Source organism: Chelonoidis abingdonii, chromosome 1, assembly GCF_003597395.2.
Source record: "Chelonoidis abingdonii isolate Lonesome George chromosome 1, CheloAbing_2.0, whole genome shotgun sequence".
NCBI lineage: Eukaryota > Metazoa > Chordata > Testudines > Testudinidae > Chelonoidis > Chelonoidis abingdonii.
The window spans coordinates 224,988,820-225,010,996 of record NC_133769.1 but is presented as its reverse complement, the minus strand read 5'-3'; the positions used below and the strand labels follow the sequence as shown (position 1 = coordinate 225,010,996).

The following is a 22,177-nucleotide window of genomic DNA, read 5'->3' as shown; positions in this document are numbered from 1 at the left end:
ATTTTAACTTTAGAACTCAATGAGAGCTACAGTGGAATTACATGAAGGTAGGAAAGAAGGCTATCCATCAATTAAAACATTAGTCACTTTGGGGAAAGAAGATCTATCCATAAAGGTAAACTAATAATATTTTTAAACTGCTGAACTGACTTTCAAAGACATGCTCATATTAGTAATGTTTTTGATAATCCTTGTAAAATTAAAGATAAATTTAAATTGTGTTCTCTATATAGGTTCTGGCACTCATTCCATTTGCATTAATGTTTATTCAAGTAATTTAAATAATACTTTGTCTGTGTTTGATGCTTGAACTTTCTGTTCCCGAGCAGATATTGAGTGTTCAAGTAAAACCTTGACTTTTTTTCTGTAGATAAGTGATCAAGGAGGTGGTGTCCCTCTGAGAAAAATAGATCGACTGTTTAACTACATGTACTCAACAGCACCTAGGCCTAGTTTGGAGCCAACAAGAGCTGCACCTTTGGTAAGCATCTGTGGGTCAAGGTAAAATACTTTTTTCAGAACGTAAGTGCAGTTACACTCTAGTCTCTCTCCTAGAGTAATCTGTTTTCCTACATTAAAACTTCTTGAAGTTTTTCTATCACAGAAATTGGATATCATCAGGAAATCTGTGTTGGCAAAACTTACCAGGAGAAAACACTGCTAATTCTTCTATTATTCATTTTTAGCAACTTAACTTTGGAGTAGGAAATTACTTTCCTTTGAGTGTCCTGAATACCATATTATTGGAAATAACTATCTACAGCGCAGCATTTTAAAACAGATTAGTGTGAAAGGTGTTTAGTATCTAAATTAACTAGCCTATAGTGCAGGGGTTGGCAGCCTTTCAGAAGTGGTGTGCCGAGTCTTCATTTATTCACTCTAATTTAAGGTTTCGTGTGCCAGTAATACATTTTAGAGTTTTTAGAAGGTCTCTTTCTATGTCTATAATGTATAAGTAAATTATTTTTGTATGTAAAGTAAATAAGGTTTTTAAAATGTTTAAGAAGCTTCATTTAAAATTAAATTAAAATGCAGAGCCCCCCAGACCGGTGGCCAGGACCCAGGAAGTGTGAGTGCCACTGAAAATCAGCTCATGTGCCGACGTCAGCACGCATGCCATAGGTTGCCTGCCCCTGCTATAGTGTTTTGCATGTACACCAAATAGTAGCCGATTAGCTGAGCTACTTTTTTCAGTATTATAGCACTTACAGAGTAAGCAGGAAGTGAGTTTGTATCAGATTTTTAAAAAATAACCTTCATACAAGTTTAAGTCTTTGTCCTCTAAAAATAAAATGAAATGAAAATTTGTTTGTAATATGTGGTGTCACCAGCTAACTCATTTTAGTCTTTGTTCTTTAATAGTGGCATCTGTCATTCTATTCTTCTTCAGTAATATCTTTAAGGTTTTCATGTGCCGGCGTCATACATTTTAATGTTTTTTAGAAGGTCTCTCTCTACAAGTCTATATATTATATAACTAAAACTAGTGTTGTATTGTAAAATAAACAAGGTTTTCAAAATGTTTAAGAAGCTTCATTTAAAATTAAATTAAAATGTTGATCTTACGCCACCGGCCGCTCAGCCCGCTGCTGGTCTGGGGTTCTGTTCACCTAGGCCTAGTGGGCCGGCAGTGGGCCAGTGGGGCCTGCAGCCGGGACCCCAGCTGGAAGGGTCTGGCAGCCAGAACCCCAGACCGGCAGCGGGCTGTGTGGGGCTGGCAGCCGGGACCCCAGACCGGCAGTGGGCTGAGCGGCTCAGCCCACTGCCGCTCAGGGGTTCCATCCTCCGGCTCCTGCCAGCCGGGATCCCGGCTGCCTGGACCCGCTCAGCCCAGTGCCGGTCTGGGGTCCCGGCCCTGCCCACATACAGTGGGTACCTACCTTCTCCCTGGTTCTGGCCCATTCTCTTCCTCTCTCTGCACTGAGCTGAGGGTGGGAGTGACTGAGCACAGGGCTGGGGGTGAAGGGTCTGGCCAGGAGCTAGAATGAAGGAGGGGGCTCAGGGTTGGGGCAGGAGGTTTGGGTGTGGGGGCACTTACCTGGGCAGCTCCCATTTGGTGTGAGGGGTGCAGGTGGGAATGTGAGTCCATTGCAGGGCTGCTCAGGGTGCTCAGGGGGGGTGGGGCATGTGTGGGGGGCTGGGGATGGGTGCAAGAGTCAGGGCAGAGGGCTGGGGGCATGTGAGGAGGGGTGCAGGTGTCAGGGTAGGGGGGCTGGGTATGTGTGGGGTGCCAGAGTCAGGGCTGGGGTCATGGGGGGGGTGAAGGAGTCAACAGAGGGCTGGGTGGTACAGGCTCAGGGGGGGTGGTGGTGGCTGGGGGTGCAGGGCTCAGGGCAGGGGCTGGGTGTGTGTGGGGGGTCAGGGCTCAGGGCAGAGGGCTGGGTGACTGCCCCCCCCAGAACCCTCAACCCCCCACCGCTCCTTGTCCTGACTACCCCTCCTGGGACCCCACCCCTATCTAAGCCTCCCTGCCCCTTATCCCCTGACTGCCCCCCTAGGACCCTACCCCCTACCTGTCCCCTGACTGCCCAACCCTTATCCACAACCCTGCTCCCTGTCCCTTGACTGCCCCCACCCCTTACCCAATTCCCCCGGCCCCCTTACCATGAGTCTTCCCACTCATCTGGAGCCCTGCCGTGCACGCAGCCCTGGCCTGCCCCTCAGAGCGCTGTGTGCGTGGCAGCAGGGCTCCGGATGAGCGGGGAGCGTCTTTCCTTCCCTACGGAGCCAAATGCTGCCCCACGGGAGCGCCTAGCCCCAGCCCCCAGAGCGCTGCGCGCGGGGAAGCGGGGCAGAGGCTTGCTGCGCTCGGGCCGACACTCCAGCCTGGGACCACGGACCCCACAGCTTGCCGCGTTGGCAGGATTTTTCATGGCACATGGAGTCCCAGCAGGCAGTCACTTGCCATTAAAAAATGGCTCGCTTGCCATCTTTGGCACGTGTGCCATAGGTTGCTGACCCCTGGTCTAACTAGTGTACCACTTGGCTGGCATTATTTAATAAGAGGATTGGTTAATGACCTACAGTGCACCTGCCTTTTATCATAGATACTCCTCATCTTGTTTGTTCTGTACAGTTTCTTATGCAGTTTTTATCCTTGAGTATGTCAGGTAAAAATGGTATCTTTGGCACTTTCCTCTTCATCTTTTAAATACTCTCCTACCAAGCGTGTTCTTGTTGGTATTTGGCAGTGGTGGTGAACTCCATTAGTTTGCTTTGCTGTTTGTAAGCAAATAAGAAGATATTATGCCTGCCCTAGAGAGCTTACATTCTAGTTCATACACGTAATGTGTTTGGCATGGAACAATCTCATTGGTACAGAGAAAATTACTTTTTTCCTTCAGATTATTTGAGTGGAGAACTTCAAGGCTCCACCTCAACCATCTGCTTCTCTTTTTGGGTGTCTCATTGTTTGCTTCAGCCTCAGATGTTCCTTCAATGCAAATGAACCCTAATCTACATCTCTGTTGACTTGCACTCTCATCTTTCTATTGCCCATCTTTCTATTGCTGCTTTTGACTCTTTCATATTCTAGATTTAATACCAAATGCTTCAAAAACAGAAATGCTCTTTTTCTACAAAATCCTCTTGGATAGTCAGCAACATGGAATGGGCTCTTTAATTCAAATCTGAATTGTTTAGTCCTCCTTGACTCCAGTCTCTCTTCTAACTGTACCACCTTTGTCTGGAACTCTTCCATACCATGAATCCGATAAAATGTTTTATTCATTCCTTAATCACATTTTGTCATCACTACTTTTAATTTCTCCTTTTATGGTTTTCCTAAACTACTGTCCTTTTAAACTTTGTAAGATCTAGACTATTATGAGCAAATTATTTCCTGTGTCATTTTCAGTCACTTCTTTTCCATCTGTGAAGCCAGTTAAAAACCGCCTTCCTGTCTTTCCTAATTCTGTATAGATGGTTCTATTTAATATCTAATTTCTCATCCACTTAATCCATACCTTCTCACTTGGTATCCAATCCTGCAACAACTGACAAGCATGCTTATTTCTAAGCATGTGCATCAGTGCTTGCAGGATTGGGGCTTTTGCTTATGCAGTTGTGCCATCTTCTATTTTCCCTGAGATTCTACAGAATTCAGGGGGTGGGGAAGGTGTTACTATTCTACTTGTGCTGTCAATCTGTGTGGGAACTCCTTCCCTCTAAATCACTTTCTCTCTAGGAATTCCACTGTAAAATTTCTCTGCCTGTAATTGATACTATATTCCACTTTCATTTTTTCCCATACCTATATGTTTCCCATGAATGGAACCTTCTATTTGTCTCCTAATCTACAAATCAGTTGCAATTCTATAGCAGGGGTGGCCAAACTTACTGACCGTCCAAGCCACATATAATAATCTTCAGATGTTTGAGAGCCAGATGTGCCGGCCAGGGCCTCTGCCCCATGGGGCTGTAGCGCCAGCTGGAGCTCCAACCCCGAGCTCTTTTCCCCCCTCCCAACAGGGCAGAAGCCCCTAGGCCCAGCAGGCACCTTCCACGGGGCTGAAACCCTTAGGCCCACCATCCTGCCTCTGGGCAGAAGCCCCAAGTCCCCGCCCCCAATCTGGTAGACAGAGAATGGGGATGTGGGGGGCTCTGCGAGCTACACTTTAACTGTAAAAGAGGCTCACGAGCCGCAATTTGGCTACGTTTGTTCTATAGCATTTATATTTCAGTTTTCTTCTACTCTACTCCATCTTAAGGCATCATTTCCCTCTTCTGTCTGTATGAGCAATTGAAAGAAGGAAAGAAAAGTAATCCTGGCAATTATTGCCCTGGAAGTCTGACTTCTGTCCCCTAGGGTAATAGACCAAATAGAGAGAGAGAGAGAGAGCTCTATCACTACATGATCCATGTATGTTCAGAAGGAAGTATCAAGAGTAATGAGAACCTATAGCACAGATATCTAAATAGAGTGGAGAAGATTTCCAAAGCGAGGCTCACTGTCCTGTTTCATCCAGTGCAGATATATAAGACCTATTGCTGATTCCATTGTTGAGGGAGATGATATGGTCAACTGCTCAGTTTTTTGGCCACAAAAGCAGATAGTTCAGGATAATATAGGAAATAATTTCCTGTTTAAATTGAATCAATCTGCCCATCTATACCTTAGGAAGATTTTTTCCATCACTGAATATTAGAGACCATAAAACGTAACTCAGTGAAGACCCATCACTCCTGCATAGAAAGGAAGGTCTATACTTCAAATGATTATATGATATTCTTATTTTAGTTTATGTAACATATATCAGACCTTGTCAAATAATGTAAAATTATTACTTTTATTTTTCTGTTTTAACTTGCTGTCCCATTTTTTAAATGAGCCCATACACAATGTATGAAACGTTACTTTGATTTTGGTTTTTGTTCATTGATGAATGTTCCTTCTATTTCAATAACTTCTGCTACAAAATTAGGTCAATGGAGAAACCTTGTTACCATGGCAGCCAGTCCTCCTGGTAGGCATCAGCAAACTAAGCAATTGCTTAGGGCCCTAAGCAGCTCACGGCGCTCCCCCCTCCATTAATTATTAGTATGTGTTGTGTGGGGGAGGCATCAAAAATATTCCTGCTTAGGGCCCCCACTGGGCGAGCATTGGTGCTACCAGCATTCTGATTCTGACAAGGTCTTGGGATCACCCATACTGTGTATTTATAATTGACAAACAACAGTTGAGTCCATTAACATTTATGTTTAATGACAATTAAATCTTTAAGAGAATGATTTAAATCACACATTTAAAATCTGCCTGATATGTACAAGGTAACTATTTATAGTGGGGAAAATGTGCTCTAATTTAAATCTTATTGATAATGCTAACAGAGCATATTTAATACAGTGTGGAATACATTTCCCATGTATCTACTGCACATTCTAATGCGTGATGAAAGATTGGTGTTAGAAAGCTTGTTTTCTCAAAGAACAGAGTTTTGCCCCCATTGCCTGTATTCTGTGTCCTAGAGCAAGGACAGCCCTGACACAACAATTAATGTGTGTTAGTTGGCATGCTTTTACTTGAGAGAACAGGGCCATGTTAAAACAAGATCCCTGGAATCTGAACCTTGTGGCCTTCAGGGTGTCCACCAAAACACTGCATGAAAAATAGGAAGTCTGCTTTCCGAAGAGTGAGCTGGAGAATGTGGGGAGGGGAAGGTAGAATAAAGGAATGAATTGGTGTGGGATGGCACAGACAAAAGTAAGGGACAGGAAACAAGAAAGACCGGGTGCCCAAAATTTAGGGGCAGTGGGTTCTGTTTAGTCTTGATCCACTCTTGAGTGTGAATCATGTCAACTGTTAGCTCTTCCCATTCACATGCTTTTTAACTTTAGTAAAATAACTAATGTCCTATGTCCAGCAAAGATTTGAGTGTTGTTTTTTAAAACATTTTTGTGGAAATTGATTATTTTGCTGTCCTAGGAAGAATTCTTCCCTTGTTAACGATTCACAAGAAATAAATGTGCTCTTAAAATGAGGTGTCTCCAAATGATGCATGTGCCTGTATGTCCTGTGTTAATGGGAGTCTTTGAGAAGTGAGTTTATGGCATGCTGTTTTTTAATTTAAAAGAGAGAGCAAGTAAACAAACAGCTATTTTGACAGTGGAAGCACAGATACTAATAACTATATAACAAGCACCATGACAAGTGTTTCCAGGAATTATCTTCACCGTTTCTCGCTTCCATTTCCCTCCAACTTACTGTTATAGCCATCAACTTAAAAGTTAAGCAATGCTGTAAACCAATCCAGGTCTCTGCATTTAGCTTCTGTAAAAATCAGGCAACTTCCCATGTGTGTCTGTAAAGATAGACATGATAAAGCTGCATAACATGAGAGAATATGTCATGGGAGCTGGGGTATAAAGGTTTTATCAATATGAGTTTGGAATAGCTGTATTACTCATGAGTGTTGAAGCCATGCATTAATTGTGTAGGACATCCCAAACTCATGCTGGTAAAACGTTCATAACATAGCATCCCATTGTGTATTTTAAAATCCAGGCCTGATCCCTAGCTGATATAAATCCAGTGTTGCATTGTTGACTTCAGTGCCATTTTACATCAGCTAAGGATCTGACACCACATATCTTGCAGTCTGCCAAGGCTAGAAACATTGTATTGGAATGGGGGTTTCCTGGCTTTCCAAAATATAAAATGCCCAGGTCTTGCCCTAAAGAATCCCAAGGTACGCTTCTCACAAGATACTCTTCCACTCTGTGTACACATTTTTGTTTGTAACACAATATCCATACTAATAATTTGAATGTATGTACATGTATATCATTTGTGTGTTCATTGCATGTATTACTCTATTTCTCTGAGGACCTTACATGATATTTACCTTCTTTTCTGGGAGGCAGATTTTGGGTCTGAACTGATTGAAAGTTTCAGCTTTCAAGATGGTGGCCATAGCAATAAGTATAATGCCACCAGTGGATATATGCTTGTGTAGTGACTGACTCATTGCAATTTGATGCTACTTTTCCATACAGTTTAAAGTGTATCAATTCAAGAAGAAGACAGTGTGATTTACTTTACTTTTATCATTTAAGGTCCTAAATTAAGGAGATGGAGAGAGGCGAAGACAGAGCAAGATTATAATAATGCAGTTTGTACACAATGTGATGCTTTTACCATTGTTGATTTTCTGAAAAAGGTCAGGGCTGAGGTTCTTTGGCAGATCTATGTGAGGAAGTTAGCACAGCAACTCACGTACATAATGCCTGGCTCACGCCAGGGTTATTAACGCTATCCTCATTAGTAACTTTTCTCTGAAGTCTGTCAAGATGACACATTAACAGCCTTATTATGCAACGTGTTACTGGTTATTGGTGCTACTAGAATTCCCATACAGGGTTTCTTACAACAGCTCTGTTTATCATTACTGCCCCCCAAACAGTGGGTGGGCTTGCTAGGGAGCCACAGAGGTGAGGATTCCTCTAGTCCAGGGGTCAGCAACCTTTCAGAAGTGCTGTGCCAAGTCTTCATTTATTCAATGTAATTTAAGATTTCGCGTGCTGGTAGTACATTTTTGATGTTTTTATACGGTCTCTTTTTATAAGTTAATATATTACTAAACTATTGTTGTATGTAATGTAAATAAGGTTTTTAAAATGTTTAAGAAGCTTCATTTAAAATTAAATTTAAAATGCAGAGCCTCCCAGACTGGTGGCTAGGACCTGGATAGTGTGAGTGCCACTGAAAATCAGCTCATGTGCTGCCTTTGGCACATGTGCATAGGTTGCCTGCCCCTGCTCTAGTCAGTGAGTTAGTTAACCAAGAAGTTGGAGCAGCCATTTGCTTGTTCACATTTGTGGGATGTGATTCTTCACAAGGACTAGGTTATATATATGACTGAATGTTAAATGAGCATTTTGGTCTTTTTCCTGTGCTTCTGGTTTGCCTTTCTTGTTGTTTTGCTGTAGTTCAAACTTTCTTGGCAGCATTTTGCTGTTCATTGCTTTGTAAGAGCAGAGTTTTCAAGCACTTTGTTTATTGCAGCCTATTTTTCTTGCTTTGGAAAGGCCTTGCCAATGTAGGGGGATGCAAACAAATAACAAGTATGGTGATTCTCTGCCTCAGCTGGGCACGCATTGTGGGGGGCTGAAACGGCATGCTCCACTCCTGTCTTTTTGCATCACAGAAATCTGTTTAGACTCCCATAGTTGTTTATCCAACTGTGCCATTCATTTACAATCTCTTTCAGCAGTACTATTTGCAGTGTACCCTGTGCTTGTGGCCCTTCCCTCAGGACCTGAGAGGAGCTGCAGTTTTTTTAGTCTGAGATCTCCAGGAGACTGGGCTCAGCTAGCCCTGATCCTCTCTCCTCCTCGCTGCTTTCCTATGCCCTTCTTATCAATCAGTTGGCTCTTCAGCTTGCCCAGCCTCCCTCCCTCACATGCTCCTGAGTGGAGTAATTTAAGTTAATTATCTAAACATCTTTTTCTGAGGGAACTGAGTGATCAGAGTGCAAGCTCACCTGGTAACTCTGCCACTCTGTCACAGGGCTGAAAGCTTGGATCTACAGGTAGAAACTTGTTCCGCTATGTGCAGTGAAAGAGAAGACTGCCAGTATGATAACCCTCATTTCCATAGGCTAGGGTCATGAAAGAGGAAGACTTTGTCTCCTATGTAATTGGAGATACAGGTCTTAGTAACCACTTCAAGGCTATGAATGAGAAGTCTGTGCCTAGGCAAGTAGAGTGTGGCTTATAATGGGGCCTTAATGTTCAACAGAAGGGCTACTATGCTGCAGCATGATTTTTTGGATGATGGGTAACCATGGCAAGGGCTATCTGCCTATTACTATTTTGTATATTATTAATAAAGTTGGAGTCCTTACTTTCCCTACACGTCCCTTCTGTCCTCCATTGCAGCATGTTGCAACATGCCATCAACGGTCATTGGTCTACATTGCTAGATCAGTTGAAGTATGCATGGCTGTGTCTTGTTTTTTCCACATTCTATTCCAAGATAATAAACTGCTGTCAGCTACTCAGTACCAACAACAATGAATGGAATATTGCAGCACAAGCTATCTTATGAGAGAGCTGTACAAAGCATCATCCTCTTTTGTTGGGTAGGGACTGTTTACTGTTTGTGCTGCTAAATTAACTGTCTTCTTGGGAAAGTAAGAACATGCACGATCTAGTCTACTAAAGCCTGTAATCAGATTTGGTCCTTTTTTTTGTATGTTGCCAAAATGTATACTGCTGTTGGAGATTTTTCTCTTTAATATTTAAGCAAGTAAATCTTGTAAAGGCAGAAAGAAGGCTGCAATATATTATATAGAGTGAGGAACAAAAGAGCCTGAAGGGCATATTGATACAAATAGGGTAATTAGCTTTCTTTAACCTTGTTTGTACATATTGATTTTTAACTTCACCACCACAAATGTTTGTTTTGTTTTGTAGGCTGGATTTGGGTATGGTTTGCCAATCTCTCGTCTTTATGCTAGATACTTTCAAGGGGATCTCAAACTCTATTCAATGGAGGGCGTTGGTACTGATGCTGTAATTTATTTGAAGGTAACAACTTGATTCCATCATAAGATAGTAAAGCTCTCAATATAATTAATTCTCTTGAGGCAGAACAGTCAACTGTTCCTCATTATATTTGTTTCCAGTGTATATATATAGGTTTTTTTAACTTGTATTATTGTACTTTATTTAAATCAGACATGCAGAATTTAAAAACTGAAGCTATAAAAGTGGCATTTTTGACCACAGGCTTTGATATTGAATTAGCTTGTTTCCAGTATGTTTTTTTTATCCCTTAATGTTGGGTCTTTGTTCCATATTTTGATTTTGATCCATATTAAAGTGATGAGATACCCAAGATTCTGGTTTGATGGCAGGCAACTTTTAATACTTTTGTTCTTTTGGTTTCTGACACTTGGGACCACAATTAAATTGGGAGAGCAGGAAGAAGTTCACATTGAAGTGTAGGATAATGATACAGGTTAAAATGTTCCATATCTATTCTTTTTTTCTCCCCCTTTGTCTTCACTTTTACTTCTCCCATCTTTGGGGCTCACCCCTTAGTATGAACCTTGCCCTTACCAATGCAGGTTAGATAATCGTTGTTTGGAATTTACCAAGGATTGACTCTCCATCTCTGGCAAGTTTTAAATCAGGATTGGATGTTGTTCTAAAAGATACGCTGTAGGAATTATTGTGGGGAAGTTTTATGGTCTGTATTATACTGGAGGTCAGACTAGATCATCACCAAATAGAGAAACTGTCATGGCAAATATTCTACCAGTCGCTCCCTCTCTTACATTAAGGGAGTTCCATCTCGAGTGTGTTTGCTGAGCTCAACTGTAGCAGTATATCCTGGGGGGAGAGGCATCACTCAGGTAACCAAGTCACAAATAAATCAGGACATTTAAAGCCAACTGCTTGAATCCGACCCTGAAGCTTATTTCAAGTCAATGCATGACACATAGTGCTAGTCCGTGCAGCTGCACTGAGTAAGCACTTAATAAGTAATTCTCCACTGGCTTCATCTTCTGAATGGTACCAAAGTGTAACCCCACGTCGAGTGCATTACAGTAATCCTAATCTTGATTTGACAAAGGTATGGATAAGTGTGGCAAGGTCCTAACTGGAGAGAGAAGTTGAATTTTGTGGGCTTACTCAGCAGCCCAGCAAAATGCAATAAATAGAAAAAACTGCCACCTGTACATCCAGGAGCTGCCCAGGATCTAACAGAAACCTCAAGTTGTGCACTTGTGTTACAACTCACAATTGCAGTCCCTCTTTGAATTCTACCACCTCTTCCAGCTGCTTCTCCATGACCCACCAACACTATCTCAGTCTTGCCTGGATTGCATCAAGCCAGCTGGCTTCAGTTCTAGATACAAATTAATCATGTTAGATCTGGGACAGTGGTTCTCAACCAGGGATACTGTACCCATCGGGCTACGCAGAGGTCTTCCAGGGGGTGCATCAAGTCATTTTGATATTTGCCTAGTTTTACAACAGGCAGCATAATAAGCACTAGTGAAGTAGGTACAAACTAAAATTTCATACAGACAATGACTTGTTTATACTGCTCTATATTCTACTATAAACTGAAATGTAAGTACAGTTTTTATATTCTAAATGATTTATTTTATAGTTGTATGGCAAAAATGAGAAAGTAAGCTGTAATAGTGTGCTGTGACATTTTTGTGTCTGATGTCTGATTTTTGTAAGCAGGTAGTAGTTCTTCAAGTAATTGCTCATGTGTATTCCACGGTAGGTGTGCATTCTCACCATGTGCACTGGTGCTGAAAGTTTTTCCCCTAGCCAAAACCATAGAGGGGGAGCGCCCCCCCACAAGCCCTGGAGTGGCACCTACCTGGCGCGGTATAAGGGGAGCCACACGCTTCCCCAACCCTCAGTTCCTTCTTGCCGCCAGTGAAGGTGCGTCGGAACTGCTCTGCTCCAGCTTCGCTGTAGCTCGTCCCCAGAACTGTTCATTCGTTTAGTACCTGTAATTAGTTAGCTGAGTAGTTAGTTTTAGTTAGTCAGTGAGTCCAGGCAGGGGCATGCCCCGAGCCCTGGGATTTAAGTCGTGTGGTTCTTGTCGGCATTCTATGCCAAGAAGCGACCTGCACACAGACTGTTTGAGCTGTTCGGGAGAAACGCACATCAGCGAAAGGTGCAAAATTTGCAAATCGTTTAAGCCCTGGATTAAAAGGGAAAGAGACATTAGGCTATGGACCATTCTGATGGAGTAAGTACCGGTCACTGTGGTGTCGGTAGGCAGCAATCAGCCAGTGCCATCCACCAGTCGGCACTGCTCCCCCTCCACGGGACATGGCAAGAGGACTAGGAAGACTCCCTCTTTGCAATGGCACTGAGGGAAGTCTGGGAAGGAGGCTAGGCCAGAGGTCTCAAACATGAGGCCCACAGGTTTATTTTCTGTGGCATGCGAGCTCTTCGCAGCTCCCCGCTCTTCCCCAGCGTTTACCTAGAGCGGCTCTGGCCCGACGCGCACCAGGGGAAGGGCATGCTCCCTCCCTGCCTGTCCCCGTGCTGCTCCGGGAAGCGGCAGGGTTACAGGGGTCTGTGTGCTGCTCTTCCTTCAGGCAGTGCCCCCAGCAGCTCTCATTGGCTGCAGTTCCTGATTCCCGACCAGTGGGAGCTACTGGGGGCAGTGCCTGAAGCAACAGCAACACACAGACCCTTGTGCCCCTCCTCCCACAGGTTCCGGCTGCTTCCCGGAGTGTCCCGGGTCAGAACCTGTCCCCCGAACCTCTCTTGCAACGAACCCCCTGCCCTGAGCCCCATGCCACACCCCAACCACCTGCCATAATCTGCACCCTGACCCACTGCCCTGAGTCCCCTGCCTCACCCCGCCGCACCCTGAGCCCCTGCTCCTTGCCGCACCCCTCCTGCACCCCAACGCCCTTCCGCACGCTGCACCCTGGCCCCCTGCCACACCCCTCACTCCTCCTGCACCCCACACCCCAACTCCCTACCCTGAGCCCCTGCCGCACCCCATATTCCTCCTGCCCCACCTGGGGGCAGGGAGGGGGCAGAGGTGGGGTGTGGATTTCGGGAGAGGGGTTGAAATAGGGGGCAGGGAAGGGGTGGGAAGAGGCAGCGCAGGGATGCCCATGCTAGTGCCTGGAGCTCCACCGATGTCAGCCCCGTGCTCCAGAGGCAAGCCGCTGTTGGGATCTCCGCAGTCACCCCTGGCTCAGTACCAGTCTCAATCAAGGGAACGTTCCTGACGTGGATCACCGCTCAGCGTCTGCTCGGGGCAAAGTCCACAGGGATTGCCCCCGATGCCAACTAGACTGTCGGGCTCGGTTCCGTCCGGCCAGAACTTACGACACTGGTCCTCCTCAGACAGCAGATATCGATGGGACCGCGGCGGACATTTGTTGTCGGTCCTCGTCCTGAAGAGGGTACTGCAGTCGGTCAAGGCACAGTCCTCAACGCTGTTCCCGCTCAGACTCCCGCTCTGAGTCTTTGCCGAGACATCACAGTCCTGGACATTGATCGTCATTGTCTCACTGTCGCAGGTCCGCCTGTCGAGGCCGTTTGTGGAGCAGCTATTCCGATCGGTGCTGGTCCTCTACGTCGAGATCACGGTCCCGTGACTATTGCAGGTCCCGGCAACGCTGCTTCTCTCAGTCGAGACACAGCAATGGATCCTACGCCAGCCAGGTCTCCGTTCATAGCTGCGCTTCTAGCCAGACCAGCCAACTTCGACAGCCGGCTCCATCAGTGCCACAGCAAGTGCAGTGGCACTGAGTATCGTGGCTGGCCCAGTGGTACCAGTAGGCACCGTGGCCTCCGATGTAGCTCGCTCGGTGGGAGCTCGCTAGTGGCTGGAGCTTCAGAGGCTCCGTCAGCCTCCATCTCCAGCCCCCTGACAAAAGAGTTGGTGGGACACATGTCCTTGGCACCGTCCCCAGAGTCCAACCAGGTGGTGGATCCTCCAGTGCCAGCCGACACCCTGAGCACCGCGCCAGCCTCTTCGCCCCACCCGGATGAGGCGACTGCGACCTCGACCCCTTGAATCCCGCAGGAGGACTTCAGAGCCCACCAAGACCTCATAAAGAGGGTGGCAGCAAGCATACACCTCCAGGCAGATGAGACGGAAGAGCCTGCGGACTCCCTGTTCAATGTGCTGTCCCCCTCGCCACTGGGTAGGGTGGCCTTGCCACTCCATGAAGAGGTGGCTAAGTTTTCAAATGCCCTGTGGCAAACATTGGCCTCGTTGGCCCGTATATCAAAGAAGTCTGAGCAAAAGTACTTCATACGCGCTAAGGGGCATGAATACCTATATGCTGGTACATAGGTCAACCACAGGGAATGGCACGGTCAGCCAGCCCCTACCCCAAAGAACAAAGACTCTCAGAGACCGGACTCTTTGGTAGAAAAATTTATTCATCTTCGAGCTTTCGCTTACGGGGAGATGAACCATCAGGCTCTCCTAGGCTGGTACGAATTCAATCTGTGGGGCTCCCTGCCTAAGTTTGAGGACTCCCTCCAGCAGTGTGATAAGGAGTTCAGGGTGCTCGCGGAGGAAGGGACATTGGCAGCTTGAGCTTCCCTGGAGGCTGCCTCAGATACTGCGGAGATGACCGTGCGATCTATGGCCTCAGCAGTGTCCATGAGATGGGCTTCATGGCTCTTCCTCTCTGGGCTGTCCAGCAAGATGCAGTCTTCCATGAAGGACCTCCCGTTTGATGGGAAAGCTGTGTTTGCAGAAGAAACAGATATAAAGCTGCATGGCATGAATGACTTCCACATGACCATCCAGACACTGGGTCTATTTGTCCTGGCTCCAGCAAAAACCTAAATTTAAGCTGCAGCAGACTTCTACCCTGGCTTCCCTTCTGAAGTATGAGGCCTCCCATAAGAAGCAGCAGGACTATAAGAGATGTCCTCATAGACAGTTTCGACCTGCTCCCCAGTCTGGTCCCTCTAAAGGCAAGAAGGCAAGGAAAAGGCGTTTTTGACGGGACGCTCAGGGGCAACCTGCCAGTCCTGGTCAGGGATCCAACCGCAATAAAGCTTCCCTTCTCCAACCGATTGTATGCTTTCCTCCCGGAATGGTCACAAATCAGCTCGGACCATTCCTCAACACCATCTCCCGGGGTTACACCCTCTAGTTTACCTCCTCCCCGCCCAACCACTCCCCGCCACTGTCCCTCCGGAGGGACCCACTGCATGAAGCCCTGCTCGAGCAGGAGGTGGGGCGACGCCTGAAACTAGGAGTGATAGAGGCAATACCTGAGTAGTTCACGGGCAAGTGATACTACTCCTGTTACTTCCTTATCATGAAGGCCAAAGGGGGGCTCAGACCCATACTGAACCTATGGGGCCTAAACCAGCACATGGTGAAGCTCAAATTCCACATGGTCTCCCTGGCCTCCATCATTCCCACCCTGGATCCAGGGGACAGGTACGTTGCCCTCGATCTGTAGGGCGTGTACTTCCACATCCAAATATTCAAGGGCCACAGATGCTTCCTTCAGTTTGTGGTGGGATACAATTATTACCAATTTACGGTGCTCCCGTTTAGACTGTCCACTGCCCCCAGGGTGTTTACAAAATGCATGTCAGTGGTAGTGGCCTACCTCAAATGGCAGGGGGGGGTCCAAATCTTTCAATATCTGGACGATTGGCTAGTCAGGGGCACCTCCCGGTCGCAGGTGAGGAATCACATGGTGCTCCTCCTGTCCACATGCACCGCCTTGGGGCTGCTGGTAAACAATACCAACTCCATGTTAGTCCTAGTCCAAGGCATAGAGTTTATTCGCGCTCCTGGACGCAGTGTCGGCCAAGGCTTCCCTCATGCCAGACAGGTTCAAGGCCCTGAAGAGTCACATCAGCTCGGTCACAAGGTTCCCAGTTACAACAGCCAGGGTTTGCTTGCAGCTCTTGGGTCATATGTCGGCATGCACGTATGTGGTCCATCACTCCAGACTCAGGATGAGACCCCTCCAGCTCTGGCTGGCCTCAAATTTCTTCCAGGCCACAGAGGGGATGTACAAGGTCCTCACAGTGCCACACTAGGTGATCACCTCCCTGAGGTGGTGGTCCACCCCAATCAATGTGATCCAAGCGGTCCCATTCAGGGACAAGGCCCCATTGTTGGAGCTGGTGTCCGATGCATCAGACCTGGGTTGGGTGCCCATATGGGGAGTGTTCAGACCCAAGGCCTGTGGTCGGCTCAACACCTGACCCTACACATACATGTCAAAGAACTCAGGGCAGTGTGGCTGGCGTGTATGACCTTCTGCTCCCGGCTGGAGGACAAGGTAGTCAAGGTTCTCACGGACAACACGGCATCCATTTTCTATATCAACAGGTAAGGCGGGGCCCGATCCTCTGCCAAGAAGCCCTCGGGCTGTGGGACTTCTGTATATCCCACAATATCCACCGGAATGAAAATGTGGATCACCTAACCAGGGACTTCTCCTTGCAACACAAGTGGTCCCTCCACCAGAAAGTGGCCCACCGGCTCTTCCGAAGGTGGGGAACTCCCCAGGTGGACCTGTTCGCGACTCAACAGAACTGGCAATGCCCCTGGTTCTGCTCCAGGGTGGGTCTGGGGAGGGGCGCTATCTCCAATGCCTTTCTCCTGTCCTGATCAGGCAGGCTTCTCTATGCCTTTCCCTGGTTCCCTCTAATCAGCAGGGTCTTGGAAAAGATGAAGTCGGACAGGGCCTGGGTCCTCCTGATCGCCCTGGCATAGCCCAGGCAGTACTGATATGGAACCCTCATGAGCCTGGTGGTACCTCCGCCGTGGCTTTACTGCTCCACTCGGACCTGCTCTCACAGGACCAGGGCCACCTCCTCCATCAGGGCCGCCCAGAGTGGAGGGCAAGTGGGGCAATTTGCCCCAGGCCCTGCAGGGGCCCCGTGAGCCCTGGCCCAGCAGCGGTCCAGGTCTTCGGCCAGCATTTCAGCAGTGGGGCAGCACTGAAGGGCCCCCCGCTGCCGAAATGCTGCCGAAGACCCGGACCACCACTGCTTCCCCGCTTTGCCCCAGGCCCCCTGAATCCTCTGGGCGGCCCTGTCCTCCATCCCAAACTAGCAGCTCTCCATCTCACGGCGTGGCTGCTTAGTGGTTAGGGGGAGAAAAGAGAGTGTGCTTGGAACAGGTTCAGTGCGTCCTGCTTGAAAGTGGTTGGCAGACCAGGGTGTCTCCTCGGTGGTCCATCTCTATCCAGCTTATCCTTGATTACCTCCTCCACCTGAAGGCCCAGGGCCTGCCGCCCTCGTTGGTCAAGGTGCACCTGGTGGCCATATCGGCCTTCCATCTGCCAGTGTAAGGACACACGGTGTTCTCCTGTGCTATGAGTGGCCGGTTCCTTAAAGGTCTGGAATTTCTCTTCCCATACTCTAGATCCCCAGTTCCACAATGGGACTTAAACATAGTCTTAGCTTGTCTCACAGGGCCCCTGTTTGAACCGTTGACCTCGTGCTCCTGGTATCACCTCTCATGGAAGGTGGCCTTCCTGGTTGCTATTATGTTGGCTAGATGAGAGTCGGAGCTCAAGGCCCTGACTGCTGAACCCCCGTACACAGTCTTTCACAAAGACAAGGTCCATCTCTGCCCACATGCCGCGTTCCTCCCTAAGGTGATCTCCGCATACTACATGAGTCAGGACATGTTTCTGCCGGTCCTCTGCCTCAAACCTCAGGCATCCAGTGAGGAGCGTCACCTCCACACGTTTGACATGCAGTGGGCCTTGGCTCTCTAGCTCGAGTGGACTAAGCCATTCAGGAAGTCCTTGCAACTGTTTATCACCTTGGCTGAGTGCACAAGGAGCCAGCCGATCTCCACCTAGAGGCTTTCCAACTGGATCACTTCGTGCAACCGGTGCTGTTATGAGCTGGTGGGTGTTCCCCCACCACTCGTGAAGGCACAGTCGACCCAGGCACAGGCCTCGTCGGCTGCCTTTATGTCCCACGTCCCCATCCAGGACATTTGTAGGGCTGCCACTTGGTCTTCGGTTCACACGTTCACCTCGCGCTATGCGATCATCTCGCAAACCAGGGATGACACCAAGTTTGGCAGGGCCATCGTCCGTCCTGGGAACTTGTGAACTCCTACCCACCTCCAACAGATATAGCTTAGAATCACCTACTGTGGAATAGACATGAGCAATCACTTGAAGAAGAAAAGACAGTTACTTTTTCTGTAACTGGTATTCTTCAAGCTGTGTTGCTCATGTCTATTCCACATCCCGCCCTCCTTCCCCTCTGTCAGAGTTATCTGGCAAGAAGAAACTGAGGGTGGGGGGAGCGCGCAGCTCCCCTTATACCATGCCAGGCAGGCGCCACTCTAGGTGTCGCAAGGGTTGCTCCCTCCTACGGGTACTGCTAGGAGAAAAACTTCCAGCACCAGTGCATGTGGCAAGCACGCACACTTCCTGTGGAGTAGACATGAGCAACACATCTCGAAGAACACCAGTTACGGAAAAGGTAACTGTCTTTTTTTAAATGAGGTGAAACTTGGGGGTGTGCAAGACAAATCAGATTCCTGAAAAGAGTACAGTAGTCTGGAAAAGTTGAGAGCCACTGAGCTAGGGGAAAGGGCCTGCCAAAATAGTTGTTAAAAAAAAAACAACAACTAAAGCACCCCCTAAAACTTCTTTTTTTTCTTTTAACCACTTCCTTTTTTTTCTCTTTGTAGCCACCATTCCCATGGAGACGGCGGGCATTTCAAAATGGATTTTTTTCATGGATTTTTATTGCAGTATGGTCAACCCATTTTGAACTGGGTCACCATAAGCATAGTCAAAGTGGCTTCTAAAATATCATATGTAGGGGACATGTTGTCATAAACAGATAGCTAAGGGTTAATGTTTCTTTTACCTGTAAAGGGTTAACAAAGGGAACCAAACACCTGACCAAGAACCAAATCAGAAACAGATTTTTAAAAAACCAGGAGGAATGTTTGGGTGTGTGTCTTTGTCGGGTCCGGCTGTCTCTCTCTATGAGAGGGCTCCTTCTACTTCAAGCTTCTAAATCTCAGTTCCAAATTGTGAGTACAAATTGTAAAGAACAATAGGCTTTATGGTTTTTTGTATTTACATTTGTAGTTGCTGGGGATGTTAAATTGTATTTCTTTTGAATAAGCCTGTTATATGATATTTTTCTTTAAGCAACTTGACCCAGAATATAATTGTCTACTGAAAGAGACATTTTTAGATCTTCTTTTTTTTATATAAGCCTTTTCTTTTTAAAACTGTTGGATTTCTTTTTCTCAGTGAGGCTCTGGGATAGAAATCCCTGTGCCAGATTACGTCTCTCTAGGAAAACTGGGAGGGAAAAACATAGGGAGGGGGAAGGTAAATCCCTCTCTGTTTTGTAATTGCCCTCTCTTTTGTAATCTCAAGTAGCAGTATTCCCGGATACCCACGGAAGGGGAACCATGGGACGAATAAAGAGAACAAGGGGAGGGGGTTATTTCCCTTTGTGGTAAGACTCAGGGCATCTGAGTCTTGGGGTCCCCCCAGGGAAGGTTTTGGGGAGACCAGAGTGAGCCAAACACTGGAAATTTTTGGCTGGTGGCAGCGCTATCAGATCCAAGCTGGTAATTAAGCTTGGAAGTTTCATGCAGGTACCCACATTTTGGACTCTAAGGTTCAGAATTAGGAATTATGCTTATGACACATGTAAATAGTTGAAACTTTTGTTGAATGCAGAAGTTAGTGTTCACAAAGAGTCTGTTATCTTGTCTACCACTTTGTTGCTGAGACAGGTACAACAATCTCTTACCATTGCTTTCATTTTATAGGCTCTTTCAAGTGAATCATTTGAAAGACTTCCAGTTTTTAATAAGTCAGCATGGCGACACTACAAGACTACACCCGAAGCTGATGACTGGAGCAATCCTAGCAGTGAACCCAGGGATGCGTCTAAATACAAAGCTAATCGATAATTTACCACCTTTGTCTCTCCCGAAGACGACTTCTGCATTCAGTTTAAAGTCTATGCTTTGTTCCAAAATCCTCTGAACCGCAGTAGCCAATTACTTCCATACAAAGTCCTATGAGGGCACTGAAATTGCAAAAACAAAGTGATGTATGAAACTTAAGAAAAGCACTAAGCATTTTTGATGTGGGTGGTATTATAACAACTTTACCAAAATATGCTTAGTTAGTTTGGTTTTATATTGACAAATGGGATTGCCCTGTGGTTTCACTTAAGTACACAACTGTATAGTGAAAGGGTATTCCAGTGTTTAGGAACAAATAAAAATCAGCAAGATCTATAGAATCCCTTTAACAGTCAATAGCATCTTACTCAGCAATATGATGTAACAGACAAGATCTAACATAGCTGAATGTGTGCTTAGAAATCCACTTTTTGCTGCAGTTTGATATTGCACAGTCAGTGTCATCTATTATATAAAATCCCTTTTGGGCTCTTCAGATCTTGTAGCTAACGACAATAGAGATGCATAGTTCTTAAAAACGTTTCTGTAGCTTTAAACTAATGCTTTCCTCATATTCACAAATCCATTTGTCAAGTGCATCCAAAAATATATATTCTTGTAAGGCATTGCAACTTTCACCTCTTAATGTGCGCCTTAATGTTTTACTGAATTTGCACAAAATGCCAAATGATAAATCACATTATTTTAAGAAAAGATTATAAGGGGTCAGTGCTTCTCTCCATTCTTGCAAGTAACTCCCATTGATACAGAGGTGAGAGAATAAATTTTATGTGATGTTCTTTGCCTGTCAGATACTTTTTTGCTTTGCTTTTGGGAAAGCATACTGAGAAACCAGACGGCCAGTCATGTAAATGAATTTGCCTTAAGAATGTTGGTCACCTGGAACCTGATTAGTTGTAAAACGGTAAATAATTTTGCCAATTTATTTATCTATGTAGCAAAAGACAATAGTCTGGTCATTTGAATTTGCACTGTATATAGAGAGTTGTTGCACACTGGCTTTTGGAAAGCATTACTGGTCTAAATATTGTTAAACTGGGAGCATAATAGAAACAATGAAGGGTAATTGAAAATAGGAGATGGCTGATAAGTTGATGACTTTTCCAAGGAGAGAGGGAGATTCATGTAACAGCATTCTCTAATTTTGGTTGAGAGTTAACTTACGAATGTCAATAAGCTGTACTATACCAAGTTTCCACCAAATGTTGCCTCTGATATCGTGGGTCCATAGAGTGTACTATAGAGGTTAGGCGTTCTAGTAATAGCCTAACTACAAGAGTAAAGGTAGAATGGGTTCTAATGACAACTGTACTTGAAGATGCAACCTCAATATCTCTGGTGTTTTGATATTGTTTGAAAGATATTGCAAGATTTTAACTAGACAACCCTTGTTTACTAAAACTCAGCAAAATATCCCTTTGTCCTCCTGAACATTTATTTTGTAAGAATAAGTCTGTTAGATAAATAAGGAAAAGGTGATAACTTCCTGGATATATTTTTTAAAAACTTAGTTTGAGTTAGAGTAATGATGTTACTTTGCACTTATATAACACACTTCATCCAAGGATCTCAAAGCACCTTGTAAGCAATTCAGTCTCTCAGCACCCTGTTTTTTTGATGCACAAACTGAGAAAAGATAAAGTCCTGATCCTGCAGACACTTCCACGTACTTGTATGGAAGTTAACCACCTGTAAAATTGTGTGCCGATGTTAAACGATAATCCCACATGGTTGAAGAGAGAGAAAACTGCCATTCACATGCTACAGCCAAGTGGTCCATCTGTCACTGTGGAAAAATCAATGTAGTCACTGAAGAATACTTTAAATGGCTAGAATCTTAATTTTAAAGGACACATTAGACCAGAAATCTAGTCAGTTTGGTGGGGGGGAAAAATCTGTTCCTGCCATCTTTTGTACTTTTACAATCTCCTTCTTTTTAAGTTGTATCCTTGTTGCTGTTTGAAAGATTCCCCAAAAAGTAGATGAAAACTGGTCATATGGGGAGACTGTGAAGTGGCAAAATGTAAAATTTGCTTGAAAATATAATTAACTACGAACTTCAGAGAACAGAATACATGTATGAGAAGTGTAAAATTTTTGCAGTTATTAGGAAAAAGTCATGTTACGACGCATTGAGTGATTTTTAGGTCTAGACTGCTTCTCTTTGGGGAAAACTTGGCCGACTGGTGGTTTATGAATGAAATGAATAAAATAGTCCATGCACAGGAATGTTAAGCATAAATTCCCTTTTGG

The 22,177-nt window shown here is 45.7% G+C and overlaps 1 protein-coding gene across 1 annotated transcript in view; it reads left to right on the top strand.

Annotated features, from left to right (window-relative positions):
• Window positions 1-21,809, top strand: part of PDK3 (pyruvate dehydrogenase kinase 3) — a 120,820-nt gene extending 99,011 nt beyond the window's left edge. The window contains exons 8-11 of the mRNA XM_032772419.2: window positions 14-115; window positions 371-481; window positions 9,916-10,029; window positions 19,763-21,809. Of these exons, the coding sequence (XP_032628310.2) occupies window positions 14-115; window positions 371-481; window positions 9,916-10,029; window positions 19,763-19,906 (471 nt within the window). The 3' untranslated portion in view covers window positions 19,907-21,809. The remainder of the gene's footprint in view (window positions 1-13; window positions 116-370; window positions 482-9,915; window positions 10,030-19,762) is intronic.
• Window positions 21,810-22,177: the final 368 nt, after the last annotated feature.